The 21,191-nt window shown below is 30.9% G+C and overlaps 1 protein-coding gene across 4 annotated transcripts in view; it reads right to left on the reverse strand.

Annotated features, from left to right (window-relative positions):
* Nucleotides 1-21,191, reverse strand: part of Wdr62 (WD repeat domain 62) — a 315,495-nt gene that overhangs the window by 162,795 nt on the left and 131,509 nt on the right. Inside the window, exon 2 of one of the 4 annotated variants that reach the window (XM_075363397.1) lies at nucleotides 14,102-14,342. The exons of the other annotated variants lie outside the window; for them this stretch is intronic. Within the exon in view, the coding sequence (XP_075219512.1) occupies nucleotides 14,102-14,179 (78 nt within the window). The 5' untranslated portion in view covers nucleotides 14,180-14,342. The remainder of the gene's footprint in view (nucleotides 1-14,101; nucleotides 14,343-21,191) is intronic. 4 annotated transcript variants of the gene reach the window in all.

Genomic DNA, 21,191 nt, shown 5'->3' on the forward strand with positions numbered 1-21,191 from the left:
CAAAATATCTGAATAAAAGAATAACATATACCGATTAAGCTTTGACCGAAGCTGGAAAATAAGTTTCTCTCTTAAAAAACACAGAAGGTCGTTTATCTACAAAATTGAGTTGTTTAATGTTTTCCCTGAGTTATAATTAAAGGCAATCACAGTTTAAAAATACACAGCCTGAAGAACTTCGGTCGAATTAATATAAACAATAAATAGCGTGATCGATACAGATCTATAGTGTATGCAATAATAGGCAATAATATTCTACGGATATATTTTTTCATATCAAAAAGTTTAAGAAAAACTTTCTTTCTAATAACACAAATCACCTTGATTAATTACACTTTTTTATCTTCATACGACAAGATAAAAGACTGTACAAACATTTAACTGTCAATCTTAAAAGGCATGAAAGGAATACGTACATCTGAAAAAGGTATTTGACAATGTAAAACAGATATGTATATATATATATATATATATATATATATATTAATTTTAAAGATTTAGAAATATCATGTTGAAGTATATATAAGTTTATTTACAATCTTCGTAATAAGCAAGGCACCAGTAAAGCCAAGCTCTGATTAACGAAGTATCTCATACATGTTTCCTTTTAAACTTGAACTCCTATATTGAAGAAGCTATAAGATATTGTAAAAAAAAAAATCGAATGCAGAATAAAAATATGAAGATACGTAGTAAAAATGTCAGGATTTCCTAATGAAACAATTAAACGGAAACAAAAAAATGAATTATAAATAAATTAAAATGAAAAAAGTAATGAAATATGACAGAAGCTAAGATAATAAGAATGAAATAGAAAAAGACAATAAATCAGACGGTACAGCGTACTGAAATTACGGAGAATAGTCAAAGGAAGAAACGTAAAATCTCTTAGAGACTTGTACAAACATCAAAAGTTTCATGCAGAAAAACGCCTGCTATTTAGGAACTAGAAAGAATTCTTTTTTTAATTTTTAGAATTTATGACAACGAAACAGGAAGGAAAATAAATATATTATTGGTAATAAAAATAGAATTTTAAGAAAATTTCTATACAAATGATTTCAAGATATAAACCTTAAAAAAGAAGAAAAGGATGATTTGGCTACTTTTTACAATATCCATCTTTAGTTAATCCGGTAATAAATGATGATAATTTTAAGAGGTAACTCAGAACGTAAAATGCAATGGATGTTTTAAGAAAAGAAGATTAGTAGAAAATAGAAATGGACGGAGATTACCGACACAAATCAGCCAAAAAATAATTCTACTAAGTTAAAAAAAACTGTATAATTTGTTTATTATTGTCAGGACCGAGATGTAAGTTTATTAAATTATTAATAACAGTTATCGGAGACCGAGCTTCATATACTTGGAGAAATGTGATTTACATACACGCTATAAATGACAAGATTTGTATTATTGTAATTCAAACTGCAATCACAAGAAATTACACAAGAAATATACTGCAACCGATAGTGTTTTATGTTTTATTCACAAATAAATTAGTAGAATACTAACCTGAATGCGTTCAGTAATCGATATACTTTTCAGAATCGCAACGTCGACAGAAATATTTTCATCGCCGTTTGTAATGATGTGAGAATAGTGCCAGTACTTCAAAGCTATGGAGATCGGTATTATTTAGCAATTTATATTTGTCGGTACATAACTAGGTATTAGTTGGTATATCGATATTAACATTTCCTTAAATAATAGCCGCTTTTCATTATACTCCTAGTTCACCGTCAGGTATTACTTCAGAGGATGAATGAGGATGACATGTACAAGTGTAAGTGAAGTAGAGTCTTGTACAGTCTCAGGTCGACCGTTTCTGAGATGTGTGGTTAATTGAAACCCAACCACCAAAGAACAAAGGTATCCAGAATGTAATATTCAAATCTATATAAAATTAACTGCATTAACCAGGATTTGAACGTTGGCTTCTCGACTTAGAAATCGGCTTATTTACGAATACGCGTTCACCACTAGACCGACCCGGTGGGGTCACAACTGACAACCTAATCTTTCCGATCCAAACTTCCGCTTGCGCCAAAAGACCATTAATTATAATAATTTATACAAAAGAAAACGAAGGGGAAAAATAATTAAAATTGGGATAGTAAGAAAAAACAATAAACAAGAAAAGATGTATCGACAAAATAAATGGGAAAGTCGCAAAAAGATGACAGTAAAATACAAGATTACTGGTAATTACAGTCAGACCGACCAAATTTTAGTAAAATAAAATATCCTTTTGCATAAACTTCAATAAATCCGAACGACTTCAAATTCGATACGTAAATAAAATTACTCTTACGGAATATAATCTATGTACATTAACGTTACTGCGTGTTAATTCGTTACAGATGTGGTATGTTATTTAATAAATGAGTTTATTGCCAATTAAATCAAATTTAATTGACAGTTAATATCGAAGAAATAACAACAATAACAAAATTAATACGTTTCAACAGTAATCTGAAAGATGGAGCAATTCGCCTACTTGCTAATATTCCTACCTACATGAAGGAATATGTAGGTAGATATACATAATATATACGCATACTTTCACAATGTATTTTTAAAATGCCTTGAAAGAACGAGTTAATACAAGTTTTACGAACGCTTAAAAACCTTTTTTTAAATAAATATTTCATTAAATTTAATATTTTATAAAATCATAGGTCAGGGAAAAATTAACATCTTTAAATCATTTCAACAATAAGACCGTTATTAATACTAATATACCGGATGGGAAATAATTTTTAAAGAAGTTGTGATCCTTACGGAGAAGTTCTTTTGCCAATTTTTCCAAAGTAAAATTTAATCACTTGCTGCCAATATATCTCAATGTCAAAATTATTTTTCAATAAATATAGCGTACTATATAATTTTACACCGACTTACTTAATAAATTTCGCTAATGATAGAACAGAATGGTATAACACATTCAAAAAAAAAAAGTAGTAAATAAGTTAGATGATTTTGTAGGTTTTTCAAATTTTAAAATACACAGGAAAAGTTTTGAGATATCCTGTAATCACATCCTTAACTTTCACATTTTTTTTTTTTAATTTGTGAGAATCGTTCGGCAATTTATAATTACAAAAAAAAACTATGGTAATAGTCTCTATTAAATTTAACAAATTTAATCGCAATTAAAATTCAAATGGAAAAATAAAATGCAGCGTAATTTAAATAAATACTTAATACGTTATGTTAAAGGATAAAGAAAAGAGGAATCGAAGATAAATTATTTTTCCTTGAATTCTACTCAAACCGAGATCGCTTGACTGTCAATTCACGCATGCGTGATCCTCAGCGCCGCGATCTAATCGGATTACAATAATGTTGAAATCCTTGTTAAACACCCCCAACATCCCCGGCCTCCGCCGTTAGGCTATGCGCAGAATAATGTTGAAATTCATCAAACTTTACTTACACGCAACAGAGAGAACCAGTAGATGAGTGTAGTCAAATTAAGTCAAAATGATATCGACAGTAATCTGTGCCGATACGGCCACGGTCGTCATCGGGTTAACCGTTACTTTTTTATTGTCGCAGACTCTAGTTACTTTTCCAAAACAGCAATTTCACAATCTGGTTCGGTTCTATACGCTTACGAGACTTCAACTGTTCAATATTCATAAATAAGTTTGAAACGGATGTGGTAATGTTCGATTATTAAAACATATTTAGAGAAAAATTTATTTAACTGTTAATTTTATATTTGATTGTAAGATTAAAATTACAGATTTAGAGGATCTATTTAAAAAAAAAAATTGGAGTCGTAGGCCGATTTGGATCAGAGAAAGAAACGCGGGTATTAAACTTCTTACTTATTAATTTAAAATGAAGTGGATACATGTGGAACTAACTTTCATTTGTTAGATTTAGTGAAAATCGTTTAATTTATAATTGACAATCGTTTTAATTAAATATCTGGTAATGATTTAAAAAACAATCGAGTATTTCGACGACCTTCTTAGGAATTTTAGGTCCGAGATAGAGATTGAAAATAATTAAACCGGATTTTATTCACTTACACCATAATATTCACACAAAAAGGTGTGGATGATACCTTCTTTTTGTTAGGCAGAATTTAAAAAAATATGTATGTAGAGTGAGAGTTTGGTCGCTATCTATGAAATTAACGAATTATTTTTGTCATAAAGAACTTTAATTCAACAGTAAGTTTTACTAACAGTTTTTAATTAACAGTTACTAACATCTGTCTCAAATACAATAAATTCAACAATTACTAATAAAACAGCACTTGAGCTGGAGTCGGTCACAGAAAATAGTCAATTTTACAGTATAAAACTTTCCTTTTTACTAAGCAGCCTATAAGCGAGGAATTTTTTCCCATTAATAATGTAAGAAAGAGATTCCAATAAGGAAGATTAATACATATTACCTGTACTTTTTAATATATACAAAACGCCCATTCCCGAACGTCAGAGTATCACCCAAAAAAGGAGCATTCTTTTGTGTGTGTGTGTGTGTGTGTGTGTGTGTGTGTGTGTGTGTGTGTGTGTGTGTGTGTGTGTGTGTGTGTGTGTGTATGGTGTGGGTGTGTGTGTTTTTGTGTGTGTGTGTGTACCAAAAATATCAACAAAAACGAGTTCAGTAAACAAAAGGGTTCAATTACGATTCTATTCCCGTCTAGATAGCGCTGTAGCTCAAGAAGGGAATGTATTGCAATCGGTCCAATTTGGGCATAGGCGATTTCACCGGTTCTTAAAGCTTTGGCACCTAAGGAATCCAAAAAAACCTGATAGAAATTTTCCGGATGTTAATGTTCGTATGTACGTATGTGTGTTCGGTGTCAGCCTCTAAATTACCTTATATCTCCAGAACTACAGGGCCGATTTTGACCAAACTTGGGTCAGATTACTTCTATATATTTTGCATTGAAGCAATTATATTTTTAACTTAAAAGGTCTAGAGGATGAAGCTGTAGAGCAAGGTCACCCTTAGTATCTCGATCGATTTTGCTTAATTAAGGTAATATTTTTCTTAGGCATATTTGTTAGCAATTAAAAAATAACAATATCTGAAAAAAAAGTTTTTGTAAAATCGCACCCACACCCAAAAAAAATGCTGTTGCAGTCGTCTATTATGTTGTGACTTCACAGGTGAGAGGTAAATTAAATAAATGAATAATATTTAAAGCGCAAAAAGTAACTCGGTCTGTCTGGGTCTCGAACTCGATCGCCCGGTTGACTCGGCACCTAGTGCGTTAAGCCTCACGGCTACACCAGTCTGCCGACCGTACAAGCGAAATGTGTTCTATGCAAGTTATGAAATTACATTAATTTAGTTAATTCCGAACGTCGCCGCGAGTACCGCCACACCCGCGCGAATTAAATACTGTATGCGCACGCGCTTTAGTTAAAATCATTGAATTAAATGAACGAAAAAATATTATATTTAAATAAAATAATAAATATTTTAAATTAAGTTGTGTGTGTAAGCCGTGCATCAGAAACAACCCACAGTTCTAGGATTTTCCCGAAACCCGGCTTTAGCCGCGTGAAGGGAAAGTCGTACAACTGTGTTGTCAGCTCTTCTATTACGTAAAAGATGTAAAAAAACTTTTTAGGTAAAATTTTATAATTTTTTACATTTATGTAGCTTATTTTAGCGTAAAAATTTGATATAAAAATGTACAAAATAAATCAAAAATGTTCCTTTAAAAAATGTAATTTCATAACCGTTCTGAACACTAAATACAACAGTCGGTACATAACAAGACACTTACGAAATTTCGAGTTAAATGTTAAGGTTACTTCTTTTCAAGATAATCTGACCGGAGTGAACAATCACTAGTTTCACATGAAAGACAGGGAAAGTAGACACGTTAATAACTCAAGACAAACGTAGAAAAAAATAATAAATAACATTTTGTTTGCAAGTGATTTGTTTTATTTACTACCACCATATCAAGGCAAACTACAAGTCAATCTGCTATAGCCGATTTATATATATATATAACCACAACAACAACAAATATATATATATATATATATATATATATATATATATATATATATATATATATATATATAAATATAATTAATAACAACCGGTTATTTATATTACAAACAAGTCTGTCGATTGGTAAATGCTTCTATGTAAAAAAACTACTTGACACTTTATGACTTATAAATTGTGGATTTGTACAAAAAATAAGTATATATATAATTAAATCTAAATAGAACAAACTTACGCTTCTTCATTGTACAACAAAGTTTAACAGGTTTATATATGTTTACGTAACAGCTACTTGTAAAAAAGCACTATTATTTATTTGCATAGATGAATTCACGCTTAAAATATAGCCAAAGGTATATAACTTGATCCTTTATGTTGTAACTAATATGCAGAACTACAGTGCATTGTAAAATTTAAACCGACTGTCCAACAAATCGAATAAAGCAGGCAAATCGACATCGGATTATACACGCAAAATACTTACAAACGTGTACATAATATAATATCGTTGTCTTTATTTGTAACCCATGTCATGTTAATTTAATGTAATCCGGAAATTACTCCCTTATAAGAGCGAACCCGCGTTAACGAGGCAGTGGATAACATTCAAATGTTTTTTGCAAGAGTTCAAAATAAAGTGTTCAACTTTAAAGAGGCCCCATCACTTAGTTTAGTCTATAAAAAACAGTTTATTAGCAAACATTTACATAACAATTTGCAGATGTTGAAAATGATGTCCATCCACTTCTATGCACGTATAAATACGTTTGACTATGTTTCTGGCTACTCTTGTTAGCTGTACCCTATTTCTTGGATGGCACTGGTAATGTTTTCATAAATTTCTGTAGGGTGTGTGGATTGTTCCTATAAATAATTTTTTAAGTAGCAATACAGAAAGACGTCTGGACTAACGAGATTTGGGGATATTCACGGCCACAATTCTTTAGAAATGATTTTTCTAACGAGAAGGTCCTATAGCACCTCCGTAGTAGAGCAAGCTGTACGGTAACGCCTCTTGCCGTACAGATGCAAGAGGATGAGCATGAGATGAGCTGGTTGCGTGACTGCAAGCGTTAGTTACACTCATCCTCTTGCAGTAAGACTATGAACAATTGGATAATTTCTTGAGACGGCAGCATTTACAATTTTTAAAAAAAACGAGGGTCCTATCATTCCTCGCCTTGATACCACACACCATACGCCTATTTTTGTGGGAGTAGGGGAGATTCAAAGAAAATGTGCGGGTTTTCAGTACTCCAGGTCCGGTAGTTCTGACTATTAACACACCTACCAAGTTGAAACAACCTTCAACCGTGCAAAACACTCGATCTAAAATACCAATGTTGCCTCTAATGAAGTTCTTAAACCGTTGACAGTAGTGAACCCTTTTAGCATAATCAGCATTAGTTGGCTCATGGAAAACCTGAATTCGATACTGATAAAATTTCAGAATTTTCCTCACTGCAGTGTGAATGTTCTTTTCCCGGCTTAGTCTCCGCAAAGATTTAAGAGATCTCGAAACTGCCGCTTTAATGTCATGTAAGACATGCGTCGTTATAACTGACCCATGTCCGGCATGTTTCTTGTCTAACACCGAACCCGTTTCACGAAATTTTTTAACTAACTTCTGAATAACACTTTTAACAGGTGGTTCCTTTTCAAATTTCTCCCTGAACTTTCGCCAAAACACATGAGATTTCGTCTCTAAATAGGTTTCCATCACGAATACGCGTTCTTCAACGGTTAACCGCATTTTAACAAATAACACACATACACAGCCTTGTTCAAAAACCTAAGCTCGACACCAACTGGCAATACTGAAACGTGCAAGTAATAAACATTTCTACCCATTTCCAGCTCCAGTCTACAGACATCTTCCACATTATTTTACCCATCTCACAGCAATACATTCCTTTTAACAAAAATAAGCGTTTAGTATAAACTACTGGGTGATGGAGCTTTTTTAAGTTGAACACCTCACTTATATTAATCAAGGTTAGTATGGAAACAAATATGACATGAAAAAAGCATAAAGAAAATAGAAGTAGACACATTTTTACGCTATTAAAGTCCCTCCGTTGTCGGGGAAGAGGGGTGTTCGGTTGATTGGTTTATATTTCCTTTGGATACTTCCACATGCCACACAGTCCAAAATGGAGAAAGCTTATTTCTTAAGAAGGAAGTTTATTTCTTTACATAGATTGTCCTGTTCACAGTTAGCTCATTCATTTTAAAGAAAAAAAGCAATTTTTGTTATATATATTTATGGTGGTCAATACAAATACTTTGATGAGAAACATGCTGTTCAAATCTTAATTAAAGACTTTTCGATCTCCCGAATAATCGTACGGGTAGGATGTATGCCCGTTATATTGAGGGGACCAAGAAATATTCTCTACGTAGAGTTGTTGTTCTCCTTTCACCTGCATCCTCCTCTTTTTCATTCTTTCTTATTTTGTGTCTAGGGCGAAAGACCCTGCTAGATCCATACTGAGGGTGCTAAAACCTGCAGTGCTAATTTATCAATGGTATGATCAAGCGAGGGGATGACTGATTCGGGTGACTTATCCTAACCGTTAGAAGCACAATAAGCGAAATAGCTGAAGTGAACACTGGTAAAGCAGCACATTTCTAAAATAAAATGTAATAAAAATACGCTAATGAGTATCGAACTGATAATTAATTTAATAAAATACAAAAAGTGAAAGATGAAATATTGGACAGAAATGTTTTTAGCAAAATTTCTCTTAAAACTATCCAGCGCGTCAAACAAATCTCTTAATGATATAGCTTCAATCAACAAAGGGGTTTAAGTCCTCCTACTACGGGTATATTGCCATAAATGCACACTTCATATTCATACTTTCAACCGTAATCGTAGGATATTTGTAATTTTAATTGCTATTACTCGTACTTCAAATAGATATAAATGTTGTAACTCGAAATAAATTGGCGAATAATGAAATTATTTAACGAAAAAGAAGAACTTTAAAAAAGAAAGGAAAATAATGGGAAAATAACTACAAGAAAAAACTCCCTTGTAATAGGCGACTATTAAACTATCTCATCTCAGATTAACAGATAAATAACAAAATGTTGGTAAATTGTTTTTATGATAATACTTATCATATAAACTACCTTTTCACTCCGCATATATCCCGGCACGTATCTAAAGGTACCTGATAGTTGCGTAACCCATAATGCGGACAGTTAGATTAAAACCGTTTTCAATATCTTATTCCAGTTCAGTGTACCGATCTGAAGGACTGATTTCATAACATTCAAACGATATAGAACAGATTACTGGCAACCACTTCTCCTTACAAGAATACTCAGGCTGTTTAACAACTAAAGAATAGTTTTCTGACGCGAATGATACATTACAAATGATTGTATATACTATTAGAAAATAAAAAAATCGATTCTCTGAACAATTAAAAGAGATTTCGGTTGAACTAGCTCAGTTTTATAAGGTACATATTCTATATTTAATTTGATACATAAAATAAATTAGAATAGATCATAAATTAGAATAGCGATTGAATTCTAATTGTAAGTTCATTTAACATAAATTAATAAATATATATTCAAACTAAATTCAGAATAAATTAAAAATTATAACTTAACTGCTCACTTTTCGAGCTTATCAATCAATAAAGTAGATAAATTGATCGGGAGTAGTTTAAGATTGCAATTTGTGTCAAGAGGCTATTTAGTGGTACGTAAACAGACCGGGTACTATAGTGGATGAACGATTCATTCACGCGTAACCTGTCGCCATATAAGATAACAGATCTTTCGATTCTAATCAATCTTTTTCTGGCCTTACACTGAATCAAGCAAAGACATAATCACGATCAAATACTGTATTATTTTGATGCGTTGTTTTCCTCGTAAGTTGAAAATCAGACTTTTGACTTTCAACAACACATTAATAAAAACAACTCATAAATTTTAATGGGATATTTGACAAAATAACAGCGCTGCATAACTTATACTATATTTGAAGAACTTAAAAATAAAATCGATTTTTGTATGTCCAGAGCGTCTACATGCATGTAATCTAATCATATCGTTTGACTAATCATAAATGGGTCAAATACATAAAATTATCATGAGTACAATTTAATCCGGCGGGGGGGGGGGAGAAGTTTTACTGATGAAACTGCCACCTTGTTACTTGTAAAAGTTATCAGTATAATCTTAATCATTGTACACTTTTATAACAACCAAAGCTCCTTTTTCGTCCATATTTGTTCTACGATTACTATTGGAGCGATACGCCTATAATGGTAAATATAAGACCTTTACAAAATTCTTATTCTGCACAAAGCTAAAGTTTATTCACATGTGCCGTCATCACTTTCAAAAGTTAAAAAAATCACAATTTTTTTTAAAATTACATACATTACAAACACTACGTCCCGTAATCGAACGAAATAATTTATTGTCTTTCGAAAAACGTTTCACCTTTTTAACCGGAGTCGAAAAAATCGTTGATTCTACTGTTCGATAACGTTTTGCTGCTCGGAAAGCCGAATATGGCATTACAGAAGAGTAAATATAAAATAAAAAGAATATAACTTTACACAAGTAAAAATTTAATAAAGAAATTTAATTATAAGAAAACAAAAAAAAACCATAAAACACTAGTTTTCATTGCTTTATTAAGAAACAAGTAGATAAAATGTTGAGATCATGAGCACGTGAAGAAAATGTCTACAAGTAAAAAAATAAACCACACGGCTAGTCTTCTGTTAAAATTTAATGATTGTAAGGTATAAAAATCCATCAAAGGATTGCATAACAATTTTCCCGGCTTATCACTTAACGGACGTTTATTTCAAATTCACCATTGAAGATTTAAATATTAAATGTTAACGAAATGTTTTCACTTAAAATTTATCAAATAAATAATGAAATACAAATAGAAATCGACTTTAGATAACAAATTTAGTAAACAATTTTAGAAATCGGTTTCTACATTGTTTCTAGAGGTTCTGACGATATTTCACCGACAGGTACCGAATGTAGTAATGTTACCTCATATTAACCTGTTGTATATTTGCCTTATACAGAAACATTTTAGCTAAATCTCACGCGTTAATATAAAATCTAATTAATTATAAGAGAGAAAAAACTAATAAATGTAAAATCAAGTACCACCTTACCCGGTTTGTACTGTAGGAGTGCAGACTGGAAATTAAGCAGTCTGTATACAATTTTATCCCTGTTTTCAAGCGTAGTTTACGCGTACTACTTTAACAATTTTAGTCATATCGCAGCTGTTTATCAATCGATCTGAATAAACGATATGTCATTATGTTGACAATGAAAGACTTAACAATTTATCTAAAAAAAATTATTAGACAAAAACAATATTGACGGAGCTATTAATGATTAAAAAATTTTAACGGCGGTTAAAATTTTTGAAGCTTACTTAATTTATAGAACACGTTGTTGGGTGCATGTATTCAAAATTTCATTAAAATATCTACATCCGCTCTTAAGATATAAATTTTTATTCAAAAACCACAAAATGGCAAACAGAGGAGAAAATAAAGCGAGACAAATCGGTTATCTACATGAGGATTTTTGTTTATTTTGGCGATTTCAAGTTTGACCGATAACTGCCAAGATACTACATGCACTCGCAGCTATTGCCTGGGAAAAAAAATAGCAGACAGAAGAAAATGAAGCGAGATAGAGGTATATAACGTTTTTGTTTACTTTAATTTCCTGAATCAACCCCTTAAAAGTTTGGCCGACAAATCCAGGGACTTCCTATAACGGAAAATATAAATTTAAAAAAAAAAAAAAAAATATGGGTACTGCGGTCCTCCTGTCCGATGGGGTCGAAAATCAGGCTAAAACTAGGACATTCATATATAGCCAAATATTTGTATTAAATTTAAACTTTTTTATTCAACAAGTTATAAGATATGAATTGAAAAGAACTGTTTAGAAATAATGTTGAATATTAATCCACCCCAGATTCCGACTGACTTAAAATTTTTGAATTTTAAATAACCTAATAATTAGTTTCAAAATTTCTAAGTCAAAAGATTCAAAATAGCCAAAACTATCCCTCCTCTTTTTTTAAATTTTTCTTAAAATTTAATATCATCAATGTCCAGATATATTTTTTGAGCCAGTCTCGACATATCAATCAAAATACAGGTTAACACACTTACATACACCTTCCGATAATTTGTACGGTTTTTTTACGTTTTTTGGACTCAGAGGTTAGAAAAGTCTACATTTAAAAAAAAACACAGACAGAAAATTTGGGCCAATCTAGATACTTCCCCTTTATAAAGGATATTTGTTATTTATTTAATATGTAATTATGTTACCGTTTATAGAACTAATACAGCTATAGCAGGAAAGAAAGAAGACTAAAATAGCAGGAAAAAAGAACGATGAATTTTGAAGAAATTAACTAGATAGAGTAGGAACATCAGATTCAAAACATGAATATAGGAGCAACATTTTCCTGTCGTTCAGACCAGGTAGAAAAGGTTCCTTAGCACGACTCAAAAACATACTAAGGGCCTTAAAAAAAAATTACCAAAAAACGTTTAAGATATCCGGGTGGATCTAGTAACGGCCCACTATATATCGATGTAAACGTTTCGTAGTCCCGTTTATCGGTTGTAACTAGTTAAATAGTGAATTTATCGAAAAACGTTTCAAACAAAAGTTGTAGAACGAAAAACTTTACACAAAAAACCTCTAGTAACATTTTCATAATATCATAAATAAACGTGAGAATGATTCTTACATCAAAAACAAAAAAGAAAACTCGTTTTTTGTCTTAAACAATTAATTTTTTTGAATATTAATGAAATCGAAGGTAATGAAACACTCAATAAAATAATGGTGCGCGCTGACGCATTTTACAAACATAACTCTCACAAAACTCACTCAAAAATTAAAATTTACGTAAAACTGATATTACCATCTAAAAGTAAATATATTATTCTAACTATTGCTATTATTTAACATTTAATTTGAGTTTTTTGTACTTACTAACAGTCCCACAATACCTTTTTTTTTTTAATATAATGATTTTGAAATTACTAATATTTAAAAAAAATGACAATATATTACGCTATGAAACTTATTAAATTCATAACTAATCACCTTATGAATATATTCTCATAGTTTTTTTTCGACATTTCGAATGTGGTTTTTATCAGCAGGCCTTTGATAAACACATTTGAAAAAACTTCGACCTGACAACATTATACTATAATATGTTATTCCTTAATCTAATAAATTCTTTTAAATTTACCAAAAGTTATTCCTTTAGGTATCTTTTATGGATGACAGTTTGATTTTTTACATTATCTATCGTAGATCAGAAGTTATAGGTATTTGTTTTTTGCGCACGCGTGTTGAAACTGTGCCGCCGGCTACCTCATATCTCTCCGTATACGCAGAATATAGAGCACTACTCTTTACTGCGCTAGCTCGTTTATTTTTGATCTGATCGGAATGCGTCCATAGATGTTTTTGTGTAAAATTTTCCTCTTTATATTTTTGACAAGAGGATTTTTTTTCTGTAAAATCAATATTTAACGACCTAAAACCAAAATAGTGAAAAACACGTTTCTTAAATTTTATTTTGTTTATAAACAAATGACGGAATGGCAGTAAGGCTCTCTACTTTTAGTACGTTAACTAAGGCATGCTTAGGCACCTTTTCCAAATGTCTGATGAACAGGAAAAATTCACCCCTAAATTCATGTTTTGAATGTAACGCTCCTTACTCTAAGAATGGCAACCAGAAGTTTCTTAAGGTCATTACGACGTCAAGTTTCTTGATACAACAAATTTCAGTAGAAATTAACTGAAATTATGATCCGTTGTAGCAATTTATTTCAAAGAAATATTAGTATTTTTTAAATTAGAAATCGGAGGAATCGGGATTCAACGATTAATGAAGTTAGACACGAAAATGATTAAAAAAACAAACAGTAATTCTTCATAAAAAAATAGTTTAACACAATAAATTAAAGCATGAAACCATAATTACATTCACAAGCAACAATTTAGATTACTGTGTTTTTTTTTAGTTTTAAATGTACATATTACTCACATTATAAGCAGGGACGTTTTCTTTATCTCTTGAATGAAGACGCTCCGCTTGATTGCTAGCTCCAGCTGTCATACCCATAGTAGCATTTTCACTTTTACTAACCGATAAAACTCAATTTATTTATCATTATTATCACCGGTCAAAAAACCTACCTATGAGATTTTCTTTTAAATTTTAAAAACTAAGTGTTTCCCAAGTTTAACACATAAAAATCACTTCGTTAAAATATGCTGGCTGTTATCTGTTTAAAAAAAAACACATTTTTATAAAATCAATCGGTAAGTTGGCACTGTATATATATATATAGAATAAATAATTTTTTCTACACATAATTCGACCCCAAAAACATCAAAATTCTTATCATACTTTTTTTAACGGATTTAAAACATATTCAACACTAACGTCCATATCACAAAAAATAATCTTATAAGCGGCGCCAGACAAATACTTTAAAAACATAAAATATGTAACGGTATTCTATAACCACCCGCATTCCATTTTAAACAACATGCAAAATAAAAAACACACAAATTACATTAAATAATTAACAGAATACAACTTAATTAAGGTAACATTTTTAGTCGGTCGCTTATTTAATACCGTATATTTCTCCTGTAATCAACAGAGTAACCGGTTTCATTTGTCTTAATAGAACCGCAAAATAAATCAAATTTAATTAAATTAAACTTAATCAAATTTAAATTCAGCTTTCATAAATTACTCAGAACAGAAAAACGTTATTCCTCTTAATAAACACCAAAATAAATCTCAAATTCTCTAGGAGCCGCTCACACATATATACGATTGTGAATTGCATTCTATATCAGTTCCTCATTAAATTGTCTTAATCCCGCCTATCAGACGATAATTAAACCATATTTTTATTTTTTTCAAACGAATAAATTAAATATGTATGCAAAACAAATTCGATGTTCAAAATTTAAAGAAGAAAATTTGAATATAAAGGAAAATCCACTGACGGAGGAAATGAATATTTTACAATTATTAAAACGTTTTACTGATAAAAAGAATTATTCCACAAAACCAAGATAAGCTGAAGCTATAGAAACTACCAGAGAAATTGTAATTACAGATATATACATACATTATATTTTAATTTAACATAATTGTTTTAAAAATGTATTCGTGATGAACAAGGAAGAACACTCATTTTTTTCTTCCGTTTAAGTTATATACCTACCCAAATAATTGAATTGTTTTCTGACGTTTACATTTTAATTTACAAAACATTAAAAAAATGCTTTCTTTCTTTTCCTGTTTAGCCTCCGGTAACTACCGTTTAGATAATTCTTCAGAGGATGAATCAGGATGATATGTATGACTGTAGTCTTTTACATTCTCAGTTCGACCATTCCTGAGATGTGTGGTTAATTGAAACCCAACCACCAAAGAACACCGGTATCCACGATCTAGTATTCAAATCCGTGTAAAAATAACTGGCTTAACTAGGACTTGAACGCTGGAACTCATGAAAAAAATGCTGGAACAAACATCTTAACGTGGTCACAGATGACCTAAATGAAAAAACAAAACCATAATATTTATTGATTGATCAATAATTCTTAATTTATTTCGACTTACAGTGTAAATCGAATATAATTTAAGGAATATGTCAATCAAAAATACAGGAACTTAATTGTACAAATAAGTTTAAAAAATTCGACTTTAGAGAAATTCAACAGAGATAAATCAAGTTAAAAACTGCATACGTTTCATCATTTTATTTGCTAAGAAATGTAACAACTTAATACAAATTTATTAGTAATATTAAGTTTTAATTAAGTTCATATCTTACGATTTTTATTTACATAAAAAATATGTAAACCGCATCGTTATATGCCTTTTAATACGGCTGTATGCCGGTAAATATTACAGTAATAACATATGTTATGTTTATTTAAAAACTAAGAAAAATACATTATCTGTTTACTATTTTTTAACGTGCAACATTATTATTGTAACACCACAACCTTAAGTAGGTTGCTTTGTGCCCACACAGACGTATATAAAAAACAAATAACAAAACACATACGTAAAGTTAAACGATTCTCAAGTAAATCCATTTAAAGAATGAAACTTATAATTCCAATAATCTACCCACAGATTTAGGGATTCTCAAAAATGCAACTAAATTTTCTATTTAATTTTTTTCACAAAAAAACCCAGTAGAACTACGAAAAATATTTTTAATGTAAGTTCTGTTTAATCATTAAAATCAATTTTTTTTCAACTAATAAAAATTTTAACAAACATTAACCACATTTAAGTATATCGTCTAAAACAAGAGATTTAAGTAAGTAAGCTTTTAATAAACTAGGCCAAGGAAGGTGATCTAACAACATTAAAATTCTATTTTTAATATTTCACAATCATTTTATTGCTCTGAATTCAAGTTGCTAGTTTTGAAACAACAACGATCGTCATACCTACTTACATTGATTGTAAACATCTCAACATTCAAACTAGAATTTTTTTTTATAAAGGTATAAATTATAGGCAATATTTAAAAGCCGTCTTGTACTAAATTAGGATAAAAAAAATTGTTGATCAATCAAATTACGGCGTTTAGAGTGAATATTTGTGATAAAAAAAATTGTCCTGCTTGGATGATTTTTAAAATAATTTTGAAAATATTAATTATATTTTCTTCGATATACAATAGATCATTAGAAATCAAAACACATTTCACGATAAATCTTTTCCCTGCAATATATAAACCGCATTTCGCTCAGTTTTCCGTATTCAGTTACTTCATAGTTTCAACCATACGTAATCTTTTTTTCGTCACCGGCCACTATAGGACTACGTTTAATAGTTAATCCCTGACTGATTCCTTTTCTTCCAACTCTCCTTCATTTTCAAACTATTTTGTTCCTTCCTTTCTTGCGACCATTTTTTACTGCTACACTCTCTGGTTCGTTTCTGAAAACCTTAAAAAACTTGGATCATCTTCCTAAATGTATCTCTTTCCGTTATACATGTTGAATTTATTCTTGAAATCACGAGATCTTCTTTCACCTGTGTGGACCGCTTAATGTTCGTTTTGGTTTTATAGCTCTTCTCGAAAATCCTCTTTAATCTGTTTTCATCATTCTAGCCAAGTGCGTCTAGAAGGCCACTCTTCATTTTCGAATGGCATCTATGAGTCTGTCTATACAGAGGTAGAGTTCTTCGTTCTCCCGTAACCTCCAACCGTTATCAGTTTTCCGTGGTCCGAGTATTGGTAATTTCATTTCACCTAACTTTAATTTATCGATCTCTCCTCGGTTTAGAGTTACACACTCTGTAGCACAATTCATTGCAGACCTAATTACTGTGGAGTAATGTCGAATCTTTCCCGTCTTTAATATTCTCTTTATATTATAATGCCTTCTGTAGTTTATTTATTTTAGCCTTATTTGCCTCTCTATCTAACCCGTTCGGTTGTAATACTTCGCCAAGGTATTTGAATTTCTCCGTCCTCCTAATTCTTTCAAGATTCGTTATTAAATAATTTTGTGAATGCCTAATGTTGTGTACTCAGTTTTATCGATTAATATCGTTAGACCTATTTTTTCAATAGTTTCCATCGAGATGTTCGATTGTTCCTCCGCCGTTTTTATGTCCTCCGTTAGGATTGCAAGGTCGTCTGCAAAAGCGATACAACCTGCGTTCAGATTTTCTTTAGCATATCCCCATCCAATTTTCTAATTTTTTCTTGGCAGATTTACAATTTTTTTCTTCCCTAATGACCTTTACAAACAACACATTGAAAAGAAGCGGGAATAAGCCATCCCCTTGCCTTATAAATGTCTGAATGCTGAACGACTGCGAGATTCCTCCTTTGAACTTAATTTTTTATATTGTTCCAGTTAGGGTTGGCCTTACAAAGTTCAATGTTTTCTCATCTGCATCAAATTTTTTCTGAGTATGTTGAACAATGATATCCTATCAATGGAATCATGCCCTCATAAAATCCACAAAGACGATCACTATATTTCTCCTTGCAACACTAAATTTTCTACTTACTGATTTCTGGTTAAAAATCAGCTCGGCACAAGATCTACTTTTCCTAAATCCCCTCTGATATTCTCCTATGTACGACTATATTTGTCTTTCTAGTACGGCGAGTAAGGATTTCGAGAAGATCTTGTACGTAACAATTAAAAGTGAAATTCCGTGGTAGTTTCTTCTTGTCCGTTTTTTTATTAAGTCAGTAAATTAAATTTCTCTAGCAATTCCTCCTTTTCCTACGTTCCCCTGATAATCAAGTTAAATGTTTGAACAGTAATTTTATCTGCAATCTTGTACATGTCAGCCACGATGGAATCTTCTCCACAAGCTTTATTATTTTTCAGATCTTTAATAATTTGCTTAATTTCAAACAGATCCGGTGACACCTAGTCCGTATGTTACTGTACTATTAATATTTCTGGGATTCTCTCCTTTAGTTTCTCACAATTAAGTCCTCAAAATATATTGCCAAACTTTCACAATTTTTTCTATCTTTGGTCGCCAGTTCACCATTCACCCTACGAAAGCAAAGACTTGAGGGGTGCGTATTTTTTTCAATTCTGCTTAAATAATCTATAATATTCTTTGGTGTTATTCTTTTGAAACTGTTTATCTTGTCAAAAGACCCATCTCAAAATTCTTTTTCGCTTTTCTTAAAATTTTGCAAGTTGCTTTCCTTTGCTGCCGGAATTTTACGATGTTTACTTCAGTTTTATTTGCATACAATTTTTCCATAGACGTAATTTTTCTGCTACAGCATCAACACAGCTTATTCCACTAAATATGTTTCTTCTTCTTCTTCGGTGAATATTCTACAGCTCGTGCTGCTTCAACAAGTTTTAACTTGAGTTCCTGCCCGGTTTTTATTTTAAAATCCTTAAGATTTTCATGGAATTCCTGTTAGTTATCATATAATTTCTGATTATTCTTTGGATTCGTTCTAGTGTCACCTTTCTCCCATTTTTGAGTAAAAACCTTATTTTGATAGCGGTGAGATAATGATCAGAAACAACATCGAGATCCTTTTTTACTTTAACGCTCATAATTTCTCTTACGCTCCCTTTCGAAATGGTTACATGACCTATTTGTAATTCCCAAGTCTTTCACACGGACACCTCCATATTTTTGTCTTCCTAGGGAGTCGTTCAATATGTTAACATAATTTTGAGATCTTCAAACTGCCACAATGAGATTAGTCTATCATCGTTTTTATCGGTTCTTTTATGTGTAGTACTCTGCTTACTTCTTTGTCTTTTCTTCTATCTGTTCCAATCTGTGCACTGAAATCACCTAAGAGAATTTTAATATTGTTCTGGGGGGCCCGTTCCATTTCTGTTTCTACCTTGTTTCAAAATTTTTCAACTTTTGTTAAGTTTCTCTTACTGTCTTCATTTATAGGAGCGTAAACATCGATGTTCGTGCAGGTCTTGTTAGCACACATTAGGGTCAGAAGAGAGAGTATTTTGATGTCGATTTGAAGTCTACGGCTGAATTTATGATTGTACGGTTTACCAGAAAAGCCGTTCCTAAGTAAGGCATGTTCTTCATTATCACCTTACAAGGTTTACCTTTACAGATCCTGAAATTTTCAGACTCGAAATTGTCGTCGTCCAAATACCTATTTCGTTTCTTAAAGGGCTGCTATTAAAATTTTTTGGCTGTTCAAAATATTAATTAGATTTTTCAGTTCAGTTTCCCGATTTTCAGTAACGAGTTGATGTTTAAATAAGATAATTATTTAATTAAATAAAACATTAAAGTTCTAGAAGATTATACATGAGAATTGCAAACAACTTTTTATAAAAAATTTTATCTCAAGAAAGATTTAAGTTTTGATCGGTTTAAAAGGAAGGAATTAGTTGGATTTCTACAACCGGATGTACTTTTAACGTTAAACTACTAGAAATGGATGCCAACAAAATAAATTTTTTTGTCGTTCAATTAACGCAGCTAATTTGCTTTCACCAAAATTAAGAACCGGAATTAAATTGTTTTCTAAACGATCCATTTTGAACGTTGTGTCATCACTCTGTAGGAGTTCAATAAATAATATTTATCTGATTTAATAATTTACTACAAACCGATTACCGATTGGATCAATTCACATAATTTGGAACACTACTTTAATGTTACTAACTGCTTTCAATTCACTGATTTCTGATCAACAAAAACCACCCCGTGGAAATCCGCATTTACGTTACAGACTGAATATAAATATATATTACAGATGAATAATCACAAAAGGTGTACGGTGAATGAATCGAATCACACCCAAAATAAAGAATCAGTAGAGCGATTTAGAGATCGGTATGCATTTCCGTCGATGAATATGTCAGTTAATTAATAATTCTATACTAAGAACTACAAAACAAACAAAGCAGACTACAAAAAAAGCGTAGCAGCTCGCGTGCACAAATATCACACATATGAAATGGAAGGAGAGAAAAAAGCTTAAAGGATTACTTTATCACCTTAATTAACATGAGCTTTTTATCTTAAATTATACAAATATAATAAAAAAAAAGAAACCGCAACGATTTTCACTAACATATTCAGTATAATATAGCGTGCAAAATTACTTTAAAGTAAAGCGTACGTTAAACGTAACCTTAAGAAAAATAATAATGTATTCACAAAAATTGTGTAATACATTATATAGAAAATTAGTAATATAAATATCACGAATTACTTCAAAAAGCGAGCGAAAATTAATTTCTTTACAAACTACGTCTTAATTTTTTTTTCAAATTCTTATGTAAAATTAATAAAAATATTATTTTTAAACCATTATAATGAAAAAAAAAAATAAGTATATTTTATTTTCATCGGAAATTATTTTAGTAAAAATCAATGAAATTCTAGTAAACTGAAATCCGTTAGTCCGAATGACCAAAACATATTTATTGATTATTACTAGTTATATCAAATTAATTCGCTAGGTTATTGAAAAAGAAAAAATTCGCACGTTAAAATTAATTTCAAAAATACAAGAAAGTTGTACGTATATCTGCTGATATTACAGATTATAAACACAGAAGTAATGTAAATTTGGAAAAGATAACCTAAACTAATTGTT

Source organism: Lycorma delicatula, chromosome 4 (genome assembly GCF_047948215.1).
Source record: "Lycorma delicatula isolate Av1 chromosome 4, ASM4794821v1, whole genome shotgun sequence".
NCBI classification, from domain to species: domain Eukaryota; kingdom Metazoa; phylum Arthropoda; class Insecta; order Hemiptera; family Fulgoridae; genus Lycorma; species Lycorma delicatula.